At 47.9% G+C, this 18,716-nt stretch overlaps 1 protein-coding gene across 1 annotated transcript; it reads left to right on the forward strand.

Moving 5' to 3' along the window:
* Positions 1-2,262: 2,262 nt before the first annotated feature.
* On the forward strand, positions 2,263-3,862 carry LOC124689873 (zinc finger CCCH domain-containing protein 14-like). The gene is made up of 3 exons (XM_047223331.1): positions 2,263-2,545; positions 2,641-2,689; positions 3,226-3,862. The coding sequence occupies exons 1-3, from the start codon at positions 2,263-2,265 to the stop codon at positions 3,860-3,862; spliced, it is 969 nt and encodes a 322-aa protein (XP_047079287.1).
* Positions 3,863-18,716: the final 14,854 nt, after the last annotated feature.

Here is an 18,716-nt window from a genome sequence, read left to right on the forward strand (position 1 = left end):
AGACCACGAGAGATAGAGAAAAACCTGTAACTTGTAACTTGTCTGAATCAATGAACTTGGTGATCTAGAGCGAGTTCTTCCTTGTGTCTTTCTTCTTCAACCTCTGGCCCTGGCCAAGTTCTTGAGGAAACCATCCGGAAGTTCATCACACCTGATCACAAACCCTCCCCCGAATCCTCTTGCGTCCATTCGGCCCCAATCTAAGCCATCCTATGGCATCTGTCTGTTCACCACGACGACATATTTGAACCGATGTTTCTATGGTGCGCTACCGTTATCAGCCTGGTACAAGTGTCCATGTTGATCTTTGCTTCCATCATACTACGCTGTTTCTATGGTGGCTGTCATACAACCTGGAGTAATAGTTCGTTTCTAGGCTGAAATACATCATTTGCTTATGCATTATTCCAGAAATATATTTCCCCTTTTCGTTTTTGTATGCAACTCCATAATCTATTTCTTCTAATAATAAATATCTGATACTTCATATGAACCGTATCGTATTTGTATACGCATTTTTTTTCTTTTTCCAAACGGGAGTTAAAGTGCCTATTGCTAGATATTTGGTATCAGGGTGGTGTGCTCAGATTTAGTTGCATGTTTAGTTGATTTTACTGGTATGACAGATCGAATCTGTATGCTACAAATAAATGATTACAATATATTTATGTATGGTGTTTTCGATTTATGAAACATATTAGGCCAGTCAGATTATGTAATTAGTCTACTAGGTCTTCAGTGAATACTAGATGCTGAAAATTCTTCCTGCAGGATCAAGGTTGTTTGGTCCATCATGGGAACACACAAAAACATCAAAACAAACAACTCAAATTTCACTGGCCAAAGCGCACTTTTCCACTATATGCAGGGACCGGTAATCGCATAGGTGCTCCCAAAAATTCATAGACAAAAGTGCATGTGCACTTGGCAAACTTGGTGAAGTGCCACACCACTGTGTCAACGCCCCTGCAAGTTTGCAACCATAGATCCCTTCTTTTCATATACCACAAGAAATGCCACTTTTACTTTATCGGTGGTGATAAAAACAATAACAGGATAAATAAGCGTGAAAACACCTGAAATCTCATCACACATACCTCACAGTGTTAAACGCAGTGTAGCCGGCGCAGCGAAGCACCTCCGTCCCAAGGAATAAGGCGCACGCGTATTCCAAGGCGAACTTTGACCATAAAAATTAAGCAACAAAATCTTGGTTATATTGTATGTAATTAGTATCGTTGGATTCGTATTGAAAAACACTTTCTTATGATGTTAATTTCATACAAATAATCTTTATATATTTGAAGTAATTCTTAGTCAAACGAAAAACACGTAAAACGAGGGCGCCTTATTCCTTGAATCGGAGGTACTAGTAGTACTACCTCCGATTCAAGGATTAAGGCGTCCTCGTTTTACGTGTTTTTCGTTTGACTAAGTATTACTTCAAATATATAAAGATTGTTTGTATAAAATTAACATCATTAGAAAGTGCTTTTCAATACGAATCCAACGATACTAATTACATATAATATAACCAAGATTTTGTTACACAATTTTTATGGTCAAAGTTTGTCTTGGAATACGCGTGCGCCTTATTCCTTGGGACGGAGGTAGTAGTAAACTAGTAATTCTTAGTTTCTTACTGTAACTGGTCTAACGGTGACATTCGGATGCTGGCGCGGCCATAAATTGCCACGGCAGAAGATCCGCATGCATGCATGCTCGTGCAGCTCCTGGGAGTTGAAGAAGCTCGTGTCAGCCAGTCCACCGCCCAATCATTTTGACCGATCAGCGACACGAGGGACGCCTCGTACTGGATGCATTCATTTCTGCTGCGATTCGACCGCAACGGAGGCGAAGGCTCGATTGGTGAAATAGGTGAGCATGCGCCGCTACGTCTCCCATCCCATTCCCAATTCCCATCAATGAAGGGTAACGGTCCCTAGGCTTGACTACTCTACCGGCGATCGATCCGCCGTCCGTCCGTCCGCTTGCCTCCCGGGGAATACATATTGCGCTCGCTGCAAGAGACTGCGTGGAATGATTCTACGGAGTAGATTTGTTTCTTACTCATGTGTTGAACTGAACTTCAGCCGCCGGCGAGATGAGCTCAACGGCGCCTCCTGATGATGCTACTATTGCCTCAATCTCCATGCCGAGGTAAGCACATTCGTTCGCCACTGTCGCGCTTTCGACCAATCGATCGAGGCAGGATAATGTTTCCTGTGACCGACTGATCCGATTAAACTGACCGGCCGATCGATGCATGGTGCAAGGGAGGACGAGGGGGAAGGGAACGGCGACGTCGACGCGAGGGAGAAAAAGAGGATAACGTATTCGAGGGAGTTCCTGGTCGCCGTCGGCAGCTCGGAGGGCTGCAAGGCGCCGCCTGCCGGCGTCGACATGTCCAAGCACCCGGATGACGTGAAGCTGTGGTTGTTGGAAGCGGCGAGCAGGTCCTGCTCTTCTCGTGCGGAGACTTGGCGTGCCCGCTCGGCTGGAAGATCCGGCGGAAGCCAAGGGGATTCGCCTCAGCACGGCCGAGGTGAGTACGGTGTCGAAACTGGCCTCACCGTTTCGTCTCCACATCTTCGGTACTAACTAGCATGATTGATTGATGGACTTGGGTTGGTATCACAGAACCGGAGTCATTTAAAACTGGCGCGAAGCCATGCACCAGGTTCTTCAGGTAAATTTTTGTTTAATAATGACTGGAGATTCTTCAGGTTATAATCCAACTTAAGATGAACTCTCATCTGGCATTGAACTAGTTCTCCGCATATCATTAGAACGGGTTTGTGACAGGAACGGTTTCCCTCCTGTATGGTTTTGAAATTGTATCTGCGACATTCGGCAACATTTTCTCTTTTCAAATTCTCGGTGTGGAGTGACCTATCATAGGCTTGTGATTTTTAATCCTGAGATAGTAACAAAATTATTTCGTGCATATTTTCCAAAAAAGTTACTCCTCGTGCTCAACAGTTGGAATGAAGCTTATCCTGACGTTATTCCTGCATAGATCCTCGGAGTTTTCAAACCAGTACAGATTTTTCTTCAGTTTATTCTGATGGTTCATGCCTTTGCCCCATTGAGTTTGCGTGTCTAATCTTGCTACTCCTGTATGACGCATGCTTAATTCTTCAGATTTTTCTTCAGTTCCACCACAAACCTGGTTATATTCTAGCTTGTTCAGTTACTGATAAACGTGATGTTCTTATCCTGCAGTACTATCGGTTGCTGTTTCGGTGAGAATTGTCACTTCATCCACAACGTTCCGGGCGGCTACAAGGCCATCACAAACGTGGGTGTCCTGGGTGATCCAGTTTCTGCACAAGACAAGAAGGATCTTCCCATGGGGCAAAGGCACGCCGGTCACCATGCACCGGATGAAGCAGCAAATCCCAACACCGCCCCTCCGCCGAGTTTCGGCGCTTCGGCGACGGCCAAGATCAGCGTCGATGCGTCCCTCGCGGGCATCATCATTGGGACGGGCGGGGCAACAATCAGGCAGATATCCTGGGACAGCGGCGCCAAGTTGTGCATCCGGGACCACGACTCAGATGCCGGCTTGAAGAACGTCGAGCTGGAGGGCACGTTTGATCAGATCAAGAACGCTAGCGAAATGGTTATGGAGAAGTTGAGCCGCTTCGGCCTCGGTGGCTTTGCCCCTCCGCCGGCAGGTGACAAGAACCCGGCCGGAGGATCTGTCCGCGGCGGAGGGCAGTCGGACTGTTTCAAGACCAGGCTGTGCGGGCACTTCGCCAGAGGATGCTGCACTTATGGCGATGGCTGCCGCTTCGCCCACAGCGAGAAGGAGCTGCGCAAGCCGGTTTATGCTGCTCGAGGAACGGGTGGGTGGTAGCGAACGTACGGTGCATACGTGACGAATCTTAAATCTGATCCTGAGGTTTGCCGACGAACTTTCTGACTGTGCTTGCGCTTGATTATGTCAACGTTTCACCGTTTTTTTTCCAATAAAAGATGGTTTATTACTCATATAAGATGATATCATGATGATATAACTCACATGAGCTTTTGCCCACTGCTTAGCTAAGATACACAACCACACTAGTAGAACAAAAGGGAAAAATAAAAAATATGAGAAAAACATAAATCATGTAGACCGTAGATCTTCTAAGATGTTTGAGGACCAATTTGTATATCATGTTGCCATTCACGTGGCATAAAAGTATCTATCATGTACCGTATTTTAAACATAAGGCTCGAAAGCCCGACTTTGAATTACAAAGCCATCAACCGGCCAGGCGTACAACGGTAGCAACAACAGAAAGAAAAAACAACGAAATGCTGGGGTTACCAGCTTACGAGACACCAAAAGGAGCAACAAAGAAGAAGAGAAACAAGCTACAAAACACTAGCTAACTAGGCAGAGAGCTTGATTCCGACTATGGAAACATTGTCTTCTGTTGCAAGGGCACGGCGCCAAGAACTGCCCCGAACTAACAGATCTCCCATGCTTAAGCAAAGCGCACCCATGACCGTCAGAGCGTGGTTATCTTCCTATCTCGAGATACTAAAGGGGGAGGGCTTGATGGAGAAGCCTCCAAGGAGGAGAGCGGCGCCCAAGGGCGCCGCCATCACCCGCACCGGCCGAGGTCTTGCCGGGCATTCGCCCTAGCCCAACACCACCCCTCAAGACGCAACCTTGACACTTATCCTACGACACATTGCTCCCACGGCGTAAGGAAGAAACCACCGGCATCACCTGCGGCACGATGTCGGCCTAGGAAACCACCCCTGGGTATCTAGGAGGCCGCCCAAACCAGGCCGAACATCGTGTATATGTAGCCACGGAGACAATGGCGGCGACAAGCACAAAGAAGGTGAAGAGGGTGTGCCTAAAGCCAAAGAAGAGAACTTTGCGCCATCGGAGAAGCGCGCAAGTTAAGCATGGCGGCGTGATCCAACTACGAAAAAGGAGGGACATTTGGTGACGCCTCCAAGAAGGTACACGGCGTCAAGGACATCGTCGTCACCCACAGCGGCCAAGGCCTTGCATAGCTTTCGCCGATGTCCGCCGAGGCCAGCCACCACCATGAGACTGCAGAGTGGGAACCAAAGCCGGCAGCGCCGGCAACACTACAACCAGTCTTGCCATCCCAGGGGACGCAGCGACCTAGACCCCTGGTCAACTACGCCAAGATCAACGCCGACTCCAGCCGCGCACCGCCAAAATCGCTGCGGCGACCTTAGCATGTACAGCCCGTCCATGCCGCCTCGGAGCAACCCCTGCTGACAAGGTATTAACTTGTCAATGCCTACAAGTTGTAGACTAGGGTTTCATGGAAAGTAGAGGGCAAGTAGATCTCGAAGGTTTCAGCCGAAAAGGTACTCGACTGCTAAAAACTAGGGTTTGTGATAACAATAATTCGATCATTTCTTTCTCCCTCGGCTCCCCTTTATATGGGAGGCGGAGTCGAGGCTTTCGTCTCGTACAAGTTTACAATGTTCGGAAGGTTTACATGAGTCCTTCTTGTATTACATCAAGATTTCCTAATATATCTCTTTTCCATATCAACGCTTATTAGGCTTCCGAGCTTCAAAGACTTCGGGTCATGGGCCTTTATTTATCCCCGGGTACCTTATTCGGTAGGCCCAATAGGGATGCCTATGTCAGTAGCCGCCAAGATTTTGCTTGAATCGTAGAGTCGAGTAAAATTTCCATTGTAACACAATTCACAAGTTCTATGAATCGTTGTAATATTTTTACTCGGAGTATTTATATCTTGTACAGGGATAATGGTTAAAGGGGCTGGTTCATCTGACAGATCAGGTACCAGTTAACTGCTCTTGTAGAAATCCCGCAAAAACCTACTTCAAGGTCAAGTCCCTGGACTCGACCTTGGGATACTGGCTTAATTCGACATGTGGCGCTTAAGGTCTTACCATATGCCGAATTCCAGTTGAATTTTATCGAGTACCTAACGCATCCGTTAGGATTTTTCTTCGCGTCTGTTGACACGGATAAAGTAGTAGAGCGCATCCGGGTGCGATACTACGCCGCACATGACGGATCTCGGGGATTTACCTTCGTAAAAGATTATGGCATTCAGAAATTTTACCATGGCGGACGCGTTCTGAGAATATATTGTCGAGTTCTTTTTCCGGCTGTTGGAATGGCGCATTTACTCGAGTCATATGATGACATAATATCTTGTCCCCCCGATGGGAGTATATTTCGAGTTATATAACTCGAAAATGTGATGATCTCATATTTCGTCGGATGCGCGACCAGCGCTCCCGATGGGAGTAACCCCCGAGGCTACGGCCAAGTGTTTGTAGGCTCAACTTGTAGTGCCTTCTCGCTAATTTTCCTTTTTTTTACTTGTTGCTGCTCCTTCTTTTTTTTTTCAATTTCATCGGGTGCGCGACCAGCGCTCCCGATGGGAGTAGCCCCCGAGGCTACATCCAAGTGCCAGCCAAGTGCTTGTACTTGGTTGTAGGCTCAATCTTTGCTATTTTTCGCCAACTTTATCTTGTCTTTCGCTACCTTGTCCTCTTATCAGAAGTATGAATAATACTTCTGATAAGAGTAGCCTCTGAGCATATGAGCAAATGCTTTGTATTTGATCATGGGCTCTCGAAGTTTCTCTGCTGAAGCACTCAAAATTTTCCTGTCGCTATATTTGATAGAAATTTGGAGTGACATCAGTGCTGACGATAGCCACGATTGTTTCCTTGGGAAACCACGACACTCGACTGCTTGCGTGGTGGCCGCATACTCCCTCATGTATATCTTCTAATATAACTCACCCTTCTTTGGGTGTGATGCACCACTTGAGTACTCCTGAGATGCTCCTTTTGTATAATTCTCCCTTGACCACGGTGAACGCCTTAGATCGTCGAATAACTCGTCGTGCTTCTACCGGATCTTCGGGTATCTCTTTCCTTGTGATGTATGCCACGTAAACCTGCATCCATGTGACTTGTATCATCATAACCTCTTCAGGTTCCTCCTCATCTTCTGATGCGTTTGTTTCTTGATCTGCTGCAGCCCCCGAACCTTCCTTGGCCTTTTCTTTTTTCTTGATTTGCTGGAGCCCCCGAGCGTTCGGTGGTGAGCCTAGAAGCTGCATACTCAGCCTGCATCCCGATAGTTTTGGAAAGCTTATGAAAGTCCTTGTCACATTTTTCTGCTAAAGCAAAACTTCCCTTCACTGTGATTGGACCTTTGGGACCAGGAATCCTCCATAACAAGTATGTGTAATGCAGCACAGCCATGAATCTGGCATACACGGATTGACCCAATATACCGTGATACTGCGACGTAAAATTGATAACCTCAAATTCCAACTTCTTCCTTCTGTAATTTTCTCGAGTTCCAAATTGCACGTCGAGGTTTATTATTCCTAAAGGATAGTTCGGCTTCTCTGGTGTGATGCCATGAAAGCGCGTATCTGTTGGAGTCAGATTTTCTAGGGAGATATTCATCTTCCTCAAAGTGTCTGCGTATATGAGACTTAAGCTGCTCCCTCCATCTACGAATATACTCGAGACCTCGAATCCTGCGATCACTGCCGGTAAAATCATGGTTGTTTGTCCTGGTCGTGGTACTTACGGTGGGTGATCTGCTGGAGTAAATCCTATGTCCTGCCCTGACCAATTGAGGTACTCGATGGTTGGTGGAGGCATCTTCTCTGCCATGTCGTCCAATTCGAGGGTCTCCCTTTCTGAATCATCGACACTGCTCCTGTTGTGTCAATGTAAGGACTTGGGTTTGTTGGAGCTGCCACCAATTGCAACCGATGTTGATTTTCACTAGTAATCGCGGGTGGAGGTGGCAGGTGAACCTCACTCCTTGGTTCCCTATTTAATGCTTGTGCAATTGTGTGCTCTGCATATCTATGCAGAGCTAGGAATGTTCGGTAGTCCTTCTGAAGGTGCCCTGGCTGCCTTTTTCTCTCATTGTCAATGAAAAAATGCATCTAGCATGGCCCGTTCAGAAGATCTGCTGGTGATACATTGTATGGCCTCGGGAACCTTGGCCTATTATTTTGTCTACTGGAGCTTGGCGCGTCTCGATGATCATTGCGCTTCTCGTTACCTCTCTGGTAATCATCCCGATGATTTCCTCCACCGTTTCCTCGGAAGCCAGCCGCCACTTGGTTGGGACCGTCATAATCTGAAAACTGACGAGAATATCGTCGCCTATTTTGATTGTTGTTTCTATTGCGATCTTCTTCAGGTGATCTGTGCCGTTTATTATGAACAACATCTTCGCCATCCGCCCAACGATTCGTTATCTCCATGAGATCTGCTATTGTTCTTGGTCTGGATCTGCCCAAATCCTCGATTAAGTCTCTTCTTCGGATCCCCGCGACAAATGCGTCGATTGCTCTTTCGTCAGATATGTTTTCTGCCGAATTTTTTATGATGTTCCACCGCTGGATGTACATCCTCATTGGTTCGTCATACTTCTGTTTGCATGCCCTCAACACTTCTATCGATGCAGGTGACGTGGGCATAACCCTTCGGATACTCAACATTGCCATACCCGGTGCAAACTATGAAGGTGGACCAGCACGAGGACTCGACAAGCTGGACCAGCACGCGCCTCAACTTGGACTACAAGGAAAGAAGACTCCAATATGAATCCTACTAGGACTCTTGTAAACCCTAGCTTGGCTGATATATAAAGCCAGGCAGGGGCACCCCTTAGGGACACGCACAATCAGAAGCATAATCATAGAGGCGACACGCCTAGACACCGCAACCCGCGGTTTAGAACTAGACTAGATCCAACAACTCCGCCTATGGCGGCCCCCTGTATACATATATTCATATAGTGGATTGCTAGCAGGACGTAGCGACCCTCCACCGCGGGGGCGTGAACCTGGGTACGTCGTGTACCGCCTCGCTCCCGGAACTTCCGTCGTCGCCTTTCTCTAAAACCCAAGCCCCTCAAGGTGGGCATTGCCGAGGAACCGCCTCGTCAATTTAGCGACCCTCCACCGCGGGGGCGTGAACCTGGGTACGTCGTGTACCGCCTCGCTCCCGGAACTTCCCTCGTCGCCTTTCTCTAAAACCCAAGCCCCTCAAGGTGGGCATTGCCGAGGAACCGCCTCGTCAGCAGGTTTCTTGCACGTTGATCGAAAGTTTCTCACGAACAGGTCCTCAAAAGTCTCCCAGCTGTCGATGGATCCTTCCGGTAATTTCTTTATCCACGATCTTGCGGCTCTACTAAGGTGAACCTGGATGCTCTGCATTGCAGTTGCTCGATTTCCGCCCGTTAACTTCACTGTTTCCAGGTAATCTACCAGCCAGTCCTCTGGTTCTTGCAGGCCATCGAACTTCTTGTAATTGTCGGGTAACTTAAACCCAGAAGGAACCCGAGTTTTACGGACTCATCGAGTAAAACAGGGGAGCCCGCACATATCCTCTTCGTCGACTTCTGGTGATTGCCGATGTTCTCTTCTCTCCTGCCGTGCTCTATCGGCTCGCGCTTGTATCGCTGTGTCTCTTGGATCCCAAGCTCGAGGAGGATCTCACGCTGCCGAAGTAGTTTGAGGATTATTTCGCCTTGGTGCGCTCTCGGGTTGCGGCGCACTTGCTCCTTGTATTGTTGTCCACATGACTCCAACTCCTGCCATGGCCATGTTATACAATGCTTCCCTGGGATCTCCTGCAGGTGGCTTAGATGCTAATATGAAATCATGTGTCACCATATATCCCGCTTCCGGTGTTTTGGGGATGATGTGCCCTCTTGTATCTATCGACATAAATGACATGTCGAGGTTCTGTATCAGATTCTCTCTTTCATGCTCAAGCACATTAGCTAGCCGAGATCTTCCTCTCGTGCGTGCTGCTCGGTGACTATCTCCCGAGGTTCCTGAGTGTTGGCTCAGGTTGGCTCTGCGCCTACTCGACGCTGAGGCCGCATCTCTTCTCTGCTCTAGTATGACTTTTTTCTTTTTCTATTTCTCGTCTGGCGCGAGTGGGTCTATATTGATACGCTTGCATCTCTTGTAATGTAGTTGTGGTAGTCATCGACTCCGTGCCATCCATGGCTCTTGCTGCTCTGTCCCAGGCTACCTGCGGAAGTTGTAATTTCTCCCGCGGTGTTGGCACGACGTATTTGTTTCTCAATCCTCGCTTGAGATCAGCTGGATCGATGTATGGATTTCCCAAATCATCGAAAGCCTGGATGTTTCATCCTCCTAGCGACTTGAGTCACCAATTGCATAGACTTGATGATATTTTGCATTGTGTTTTCATCTTCGGGGTCGGTGACACCGTCGTAACGATCGGCGAAGACATCCCGAACAGAAGTAGATATGTCGATGAAGTTGAAGTTGTCGATGCTTTCCGAGTCGCTGTCCAAATCGGAATCCGTGAACGACTAGAAAGACATCCCGCCGAGTAGATCGGCGAGTTCTCTGCCGGTGTCGGGCTTGATGTAGCTTGCCAACGAAGTCTCCTCGTCGCTTGACTCGATTGATGCCGATGATCCTGAGAAATCGGAATCAACCGCTAACGGTCCCGAAAAAATCGGTGCCGCAGGCGATGTTATCCTTCTTGTTGAAGATATGCCCAAGAGGCAATAATAAAGTGGTTATTATATATCTTTATGTTTATGATAAATGTTTGCATACCATGCTATAATTGTATTAACCGAAACATTGATACATGTGTGTTATGTAAACAACAAGGAGTCCCTAGTAAGCCTCTTGTATAACTAGCTTGTTGATTGATAGATGATCATAGTTTCATGATCATGAACATTGGATGTTATTAATAACAAGGTTATTTCATTGATGAATGATGTAATGGACATACACCCAATTAAGCGTAGCATAAGATCACGTCATTAAGTTCATTTGCTACAAGCTTTCCGATACATAGTTACCTAGTCCTTCGACCATGAGATCATGTAAATCACTTATGCCGGAAGGGTACTTTGATTACATCAAACGCCACTGCGTAAATGGGTGGTTATAAAGGTGGGATTAAGTATTCAAAAAGTATGAGTTGAGGCATATGGATCAAGAGTGGGATATTGTCCATCCCGATGACGGATAGATATACTCTGGGCCCTCTCGGTGGAATGTCGTCTAATTAGCTTGAAAGCATATGAATGGTTCATAAGAGATGACGTACCACGGTACGAATAAAGAGTACTTGTTGGAGACGAGGTTGAACAAGGTATTGAGATACCGATGATCAAACCTCGGACAAGTAACATATCGCGTGACAAAGGGAATCGATATCGTATGTAAATGGTTCAATCAATCACTAAGTCATCGTTGAATATGTGGGAGCCATTATGGATCTCCAGATCCCGCTATTGGTTATTGGTCGGAGAGAGGTCTCGACCATGTCTGCATAGTTCACGAACCGTAGGGTGACACACTTAAGGTTTGATGTCGTTTAAGTAGATATGGAATATGGAATGGAGTTCGAAGTTTTGTACGGAGTCTCGGATGGGATCCAGGACATCACGAGGAGTTCCGGAATGGTCCGGAGAATAAGATTCATATATAGGAAGTCATTTTCTAAGTTTGAAAATGATCCGTGCATTTATGGAAGGTTCTAGAAGGTTCTAGAAAAGTCCGGAAGAAATCACCATCGAAGGTGGAGTCCGGCCAACCAAGGGGTGGAGGAGTCCCAGGTGGACTCCACCATAGGTGGCCGGCCACCCCCCACCCCCAAGGAAGGGGTGGGAGTCCCACCTTGGGTAGGTTTCGTCCTTATGGCAAGTTTTGGATTGGGGTCTTATTCGAAGACTTTGAGTCAAACTCTTGGGGGTTCCACCTATATAATGAGGAGCAAGGAGAGGGGGCCGGCCACACCAAAGCCTCCTTGGCCGCACCCCATAGTGGTCGGAGCCCCCCTCTCCCCAAACCCTAGCCGCCCTCCTCCACCACCTCTCCCGCATACGCTTTGGTGAAGCCCTGTCGGAGATCTCCACCACCACCGCCACCACGCTGTCGTGCTGTCGGGATTCCGAGGAGGATCTACTACTTCCGCTGCCCGCTGGAACGGGGAGAAGGACGTCTTCATCAACACCGAACATGTGACCGAGTACGGAGGTGCTGCACGACTGTGGCACCGTCAACATCTTCTACGCGCTTTTGAAAGCGGCAAGTGATCATCTTCTGCAACAACGAGATCAAATCTCGTAGGCTTTGGAAATCTTCAAGGGTTAGTCTCGTGATCCCCTCGTTGCTACAATCTTCTAGATTGCATCTTGGCTTGGTTTCCGTTCTTGCGGTAGGAATTTTTTTGTTTTCTATGCTACGAATCCCATTACTTCTCTCTCGACGCGGAAGTGGAAGCTTTCGAACGTCATCTCCATTGGCTCTTCCAGATAGGCATATGCATCCACACGGGCGGGAGGGTGAGTAACAAAATCAACGAGACCAGTTTTGATCTGTTTACCTACATCCATCGCGTTGCTTGCCACCGATGATGTCGACGATGTTGAACATGCCATCGAGATCAGCTCCTTGTCGCCTCCAATTCCCACAGACGGCGCCAATTGACAAGATATTAACTTGTCAATGCCTATAAGTTGTAGACTAGGGTTTCGCGGAAAGTAGAGGGCAAGTAGATCTCGAAGGTTTCAGCCGAAAAGGTACTCGACTGCTAAAAACTAGTGTTGGTGTTAAGAATAATTTGATCCTTTCTTTTTCCCTAGGCTCCCCTTTATATAGGAGGTGGAGCTGAGGCTTTCGTATCGTACAAGATTACAATGTTCGGAAGGTTTACACGAGTCCTTCTCGTATTACATCAAGATTTCCTAATATATCTATTTTCCATATCAACGCTTATTGGGCTTCCGAGCTTCAAAGACTTCGGGTCGTTGGCCTTCATTTATCCCCGGGTACCTTATTCGGCAGGCTCAACAGGGATGCCTATGTCACCTGCCATCCATGGAGAAGCACAGCACCCCGCCAAGCATATGGCGAGGCGGCGACAAGAGCCGGATGCTACCACCGCCACCACAGCATCGCCCGCGAGCATCCGCGGCTGGCAACCAGCAAGCATCAGCAAGCGCCACCCACCCCTGGAGCAGCGTCGCACTACTGCCCGGAGCCCCTGCCCCGGCAGCCAAGACACATCCCCAACTGTGCCTGAGGTGACATGCACCCAACCGTGCCGCCAACCTGACTCCAATGCAGGGACCAGCAACCTGAGCCAGGAGCTTATCCCGAGCAAATCCAGGCCCGACACCCACCACCACGATGGGAGGGCGGCGCCAGATCTGCAGGGGTCGGCGGCTGCGATCGATTCTGGCCAGAGACGATGCTGGGGCCCGTCACCACGACGGGGCGGCGCCGGAGCTGCACCGGGAGCCTGCAACAGGCTTGGGCCACCGGAGACGCCGCGGAGGAGCGGCGAGGGCCCCCAGCGCTGCGCTGACCTCCATCCCGCAGCGAGGAGGGCCACGAGACCAGATCCCCGCCGCCCCAATCACGGGCGCAGCGCGGCCTTTGCCGGCGGCGCCCTCCAGAGGCGACGATGCGGGGAGGGAGGGGAGGGGGTGGCGGCGCTGGGGGCTACGGTTCGCCCCTGCGTCGCCTGGAGGGGACAACGCGAGGGAGCCCTCCCATCACGTACCGTATCCTCCAAGATGGTCATAAGTAAGCCGATAGATAAGCTATATAAGATTTTAAAAAATCCGTTAAAAATCTTGTCATTTGTGCAAAGCCAAAGTGAACAAGCTCTTTCACCCTAATAAGTATTCTAAACTTGTGATTGATGTTATGTAGCCAGTTTTTGTCTTGATGCTGGTTACTTCAAAGTGAAGCTTGCAAGTTTGTTGGCTTGACATGGGAGCTCAATCATTTATGTTGGACGGATGTATTCTTGAGGGTGGTCATATATACATACGGCAGCTGGCTTGAAGCAACCCACGAATTTTTCATAACAGTTGTTTTAGTTGATTCGAACTTCTCATCAGAACTGACAGCCTTTCTTTGCTCCATTTTCATTTTATCCCTTTTGTCATCTTTGATTTTGGCTGCCATTGTCTCAGCAGTGATGGTATGTTAGCAATGTGTCAAGGGTCCACTTTTTTTTTTGAAACTGGCTACGGCGGGCTTACGCTAGCCTGAACATTAATAAAGGGAGCCCAGGGGTAGGGGGAGGGACCTCAAGGTGGGTCAAAGTTATTACACCAATTATTTAGAGAAAGGGAGGCAGAGGGGGTGGTACATCTATGAGCCCAAAGTCTAATGTCTTGGATGCATCCGCGGGAAACCAGGGTAAGGTCTTCGTCAACGCCATTAAAGCTGTTGGCATTGCTTCTCTTCCAGATATTCCAGGCAATGGTGGTGCTGATAGTGGTTTCTTCATAGCTTCTGCATCGTGATGTCCAAATATCGGAAAGACCAGAGAGGGGATGAGCTTGGAGATCCTGAAAGAAGGAAGCCCAAACTTCACTGGCGCGGGGGCAGCGAAGGAGAAGGTGATCGGTATCCTCATCTTGAGCGCATGAGAGACACGTTGCGGAGGGCCCGAGGCGGTGTCGAAAGCGGCGCTCATTGGTGGGGAGATGCCTAAAAGAATTGGAGTAGACACTTTTGATCGAGAGCTTTTTGTTAGTGAGGCGGTCCCAACGCGAATCCTGAAAGTCGCTGCTCAGAGCCACAGAGCTAAGCTCAATAGCAAGGTTACGGAGGTTAGTCTCAGCGGCCTGCGACAGGCGGGGTTCCAGTGTGTCGCAGAAGTCAGAAGTCAGGGCTGTGGCAACGTTGACATTCGTGCGGGTGGAGTGGGAGAAGAGGTTCGGGAACTGGTCTTGGAGGGTGTTGTCTCCGAGCCAGAGGTCCGTCCAAAAGGCCATCATGTCGCCATTGCCGGTGGTGACTTTAAATATAGACCGAAAGGTTTCAAGACCAGCAACAATGCCTTTCCAGACGGGGGTGTCGAGGTGGTGGGGGTCTCCCATGTCTCGCCCCCCCCCCCCCAAGTCCAGCCGTACCTGCGGCGAAACTAGCAGGCCCAGGGGGAAACGGTGTTAGAGTGGAGTTTGATTAGGAATTTGGACAGAAGGGCAGAGTTTTGAGCCCGAATGGAGAGGACGCCCAACCCTCCCCGATTTTTCAGGGCACAGACCTCATCCCAGACGACTTTGCAGTTGCCGCCACTGCAAGTTTCCTCTCCAGTCCAGAGGAAGGCCCGACGACGTTTGTCGATGGCTTCGACGACGCCAACAGGGAGGATGCCAGCCCCCATGGCATGAGCAAGCATGGCAGTCAGGATAGAGTTAACAAGGATAAAGCGCCCTCCAATAGGGAGACATCGATCTCTCCAGCCGGAAAGACGATGTCACTTTTCGTCATAATGGGGGTAAAGTCCCAAAAGCGGAGCTTGTGAGTGGAAAGGGGGAGGCCGAGATAGGTTTGGGGAAAGAAGAGACAGCGCACCCAAAGGTGGTAGCCATGCTAAGGGCGATGTCCTAGCCTGTTTTGATGGGGACAAAGGTACTCTTGTGGAAGTTAATGGTGAGCCCAGCGGCCACAGAAAAGTCATCGAGGACTTTTTTGAGGTTCGCTACGTGTTCAGGAATAGCGGATGATGATGAGAGTGTCATCGGCATACTGAAGGACAGGACAGAGGAGGTCGGCCACGAGAGGGTGAAGGAGGAGGCCCTCCCGCGAGGCTTGCAGGACCATCCACAATAATGTTGAAGAGGAAGGGGAGAGGGGGTCGCCCTGACGAAGGCCGCGCCAGCACTGGATCCACCTCCCAGGCACCCATTTAAGAGGACAGCTATTTGGCCAGTTTGGTTGAGCATTTTTATCCAGTTTCGCCAGAGCAGGGGAAAACCTTTTGCCAGAAGGATGCGGTCTAGCGCATCCCAACTGATGGAGTCAAAGGCTTTACGGAAGTCAAGCTTAAAGACGGACGCTGGGACATCCCCCGTTTGTGGTAGCTTTGAACAATGTCGGCCGCATAGACAAAGTTTTCAGCAATGCAGTGCCCGGAAATAAACCCAGTTTAGTCAGGGTGCACAAGGTGGGGAATAAGATCACGGAGCTGAAAGGTAAGGCATTTGGTGTGGACTTTAAGGAAGCGATTCTGGAGGGAGATGGGCCGAAATTTTTTCGGCTTGTTGGCACCTTCTTTCTTGGGGAGAAGGACAATATGGGATTTTTTGATGGGTCGAAGGTTGGTAGAAAGGTTATGGAAGCTGGAAAGAGACTCAAAGAGGGAAGTCCTGACCAGGTCCCAATTGCGTTTGTAAAAGGCGCGGCCAAAGCTAGGGGCTGCAGTTATCATTCATGGAGAAGAGAGCGGTCCGAATCTCCTCTAGGGAGAAAGGGCGGACAAGGGCGTTGGCTTGAGAGGGGGTTAAGGAAGTGGAAGCAACAAGGGTGGCCCAGTCGAGGGAATCCTCGGCATGGACTGGAGTGCCCAGAAGATTTTTGAAGAAACCATGAAGGATCTCAGCCTTGGCCTAATGGGAGAAAACGACGTTGTCATCCTAGTCGTCCAAATTCTTGATTTGATTCTTTTGGAGGCGACCAAACGCGCAAAGGTGGATGTAGCAGGTGTTCTCATCGCCAAGGATGCAATTCTTGATTTTCGCCCGTTGTCGCTAGTAGGTCGCTTTATCCGAGATTCTCTGGCTGAGGTTCTCTTTCACTAGAGAGCGAAGGCGAAGCTCCAAGACAGATAGGTTTCTAAGCTCTTCGAGGTTGTCGAGGAAGGAGATGAAAGCGCGACAGTTGAGGAGGTAGACGGCCGGAAGTTTACGCGCCCGGGCCCAAGCACGGACTTTCGACCTGATCCGCTTGAGTTTGAGACAGAGGCTTCCCACAGGGGAAAGGTGGGAGTGGTTATGACCGACGCTGTTCCAGTTGGTAGTAACCAGCGGAGCTGTAACATCCCAAAAATCCCAAAACAAAACAAATGAATTTCCCTAGTTCCAAATTTTGGAACTAACAAAAACTTTTATTAAATTAAGTGTGATACATAGTGATCTTGCTTAATTCTTGTGCTATTGCTATGATTTCTTGTTATAGTAGTTTGAAATAACCTTAAACCCTAAAACCTCACCCCTCCTTTTCATCACCCAAGTTAAAATAAAATAAAAGGAAATTAAATAAGAAAAAGGCATATGTGCCTATGGCTATAATTATAAATCTTTACCCTAGACCTTTCCACTTTGTTTAGAGGTTTGGAAAACCTTCACACACCTTACCTAGTACTTGTCAAACCTAATTCAAGTTGTTTCTAAAGAAAATAAAAAGAATCTAAAAATGCCATAGAGGCATATGTGAGTAAAATAGCAAATTTGGGAACCTTGACCCTAAGACCTAGGATGAATGGTTGGATCACTTCTATATACCATGTCATCACTCAACCACACCATTTGGGTCAAGCCAAGTCAAATTCAAACTCAAATGCAACATATGCATAGAGGCATATGTGGCACATAGCCATTTTACCAAATTTTACCCTATGACTCTAAACCTTGACCAAATGATGTGAAACCATCTCTCAACCTAATATAACACTAAATTGACCCTAACCCATGTCCAAGTAAAGCAAGATCAACCATTTACAAGTTTAGTAAAATTTGACACCTCATCCCTTATGTATTAAGGCCAAATTTGCAAATCTTTGAACAAGACCTTTTGAAAAGGTTTCAATGATCTTAAAATGTTTCTAAACTAATAAGAACCACATTAGAGTCAAGAAATATCAAATCAAATGAAGAGAATTTAAATAGGGAGAAAATCCCCAAAATTCACTCACTTATCCTTAGCCAAATTCGCAAATCTTCAACCAAAGCCACCATGGCTTGATCTACTGCTTGTAGAATACTTATATATGATAAACAAACACAATTGCATCAAAGAAACCAAAATCAAATCAAAGCAAATTTAAAACTTACATACATGTGATAATGGTCATTTGGGCCATTTATCATTTGGACCAAAATCAGGAGGAGGAGGTCTTCTACCAAGAGGAAGGAGAAGAGAACTTTGACCACCACCTCAACCAAGGCAAGATAATACTCTTGCAAAATGCAAAGCTCACCATGAGCAAGGCATTACCCCATTTACTTTATGCTTATGATCCTATTTTCCAGTTTTACTTTACAAGATTTATTTACTTTATATCAAAGTACTTTTTGATTCATGATTCACTTGGTTAGTATTGGATTAGTACAAGAGCATCACACTTAGCCTAGTAAGTTCCAAGATACTTAGCACCCCTCATAACTAGTTGCTAGTGCTCAATACTAAAAGTGACTATTCTAGTTGGGAACTTGTGAATTGAAATGACTTTGAAAACCTTGGAATGATGAGTCATTCTATTGAAAGATTTTGAAGGTGAATCTGACTGGTGAATGACTTGGTGAATTTTACTAAAACACTGATGGTTGGGTTCGGATGCGATACCATTCCAGTTTTACAAGTACCCCCACAATACCTGAATCTGGGTAAGGCTTAGCTGGAAACTTATGTATTTTAGTATGGGTTCCCTCTAAACAAGCGTCATCGGGGTTATGCTGGAGGCTGCCTCTACAAAAGGAATGATGTGAAATGACGTGAAATGAGGTGAATGTCCGGCCCAAGCCCTCGTGCGGCTCCCGAGCCGACCGTCCGTCTTGACTCGGGAGGCCAAGCTCATGGGGAGAGGTGCCTATACTAGAATATGTAAATGAAAGGTTAGGATTGGTAGTTCGTGTACTACGTACGATAAATCAGGGCCAGTTACCCCTGACGAACTATTGC

This window comes from Lolium rigidum, chromosome 2 (genome assembly GCF_022539505.1).
Source record: "Lolium rigidum isolate FL_2022 chromosome 2, APGP_CSIRO_Lrig_0.1, whole genome shotgun sequence".
Taxonomy (NCBI): domain Eukaryota; kingdom Viridiplantae; phylum Streptophyta; class Magnoliopsida; order Poales; family Poaceae; genus Lolium; species Lolium rigidum.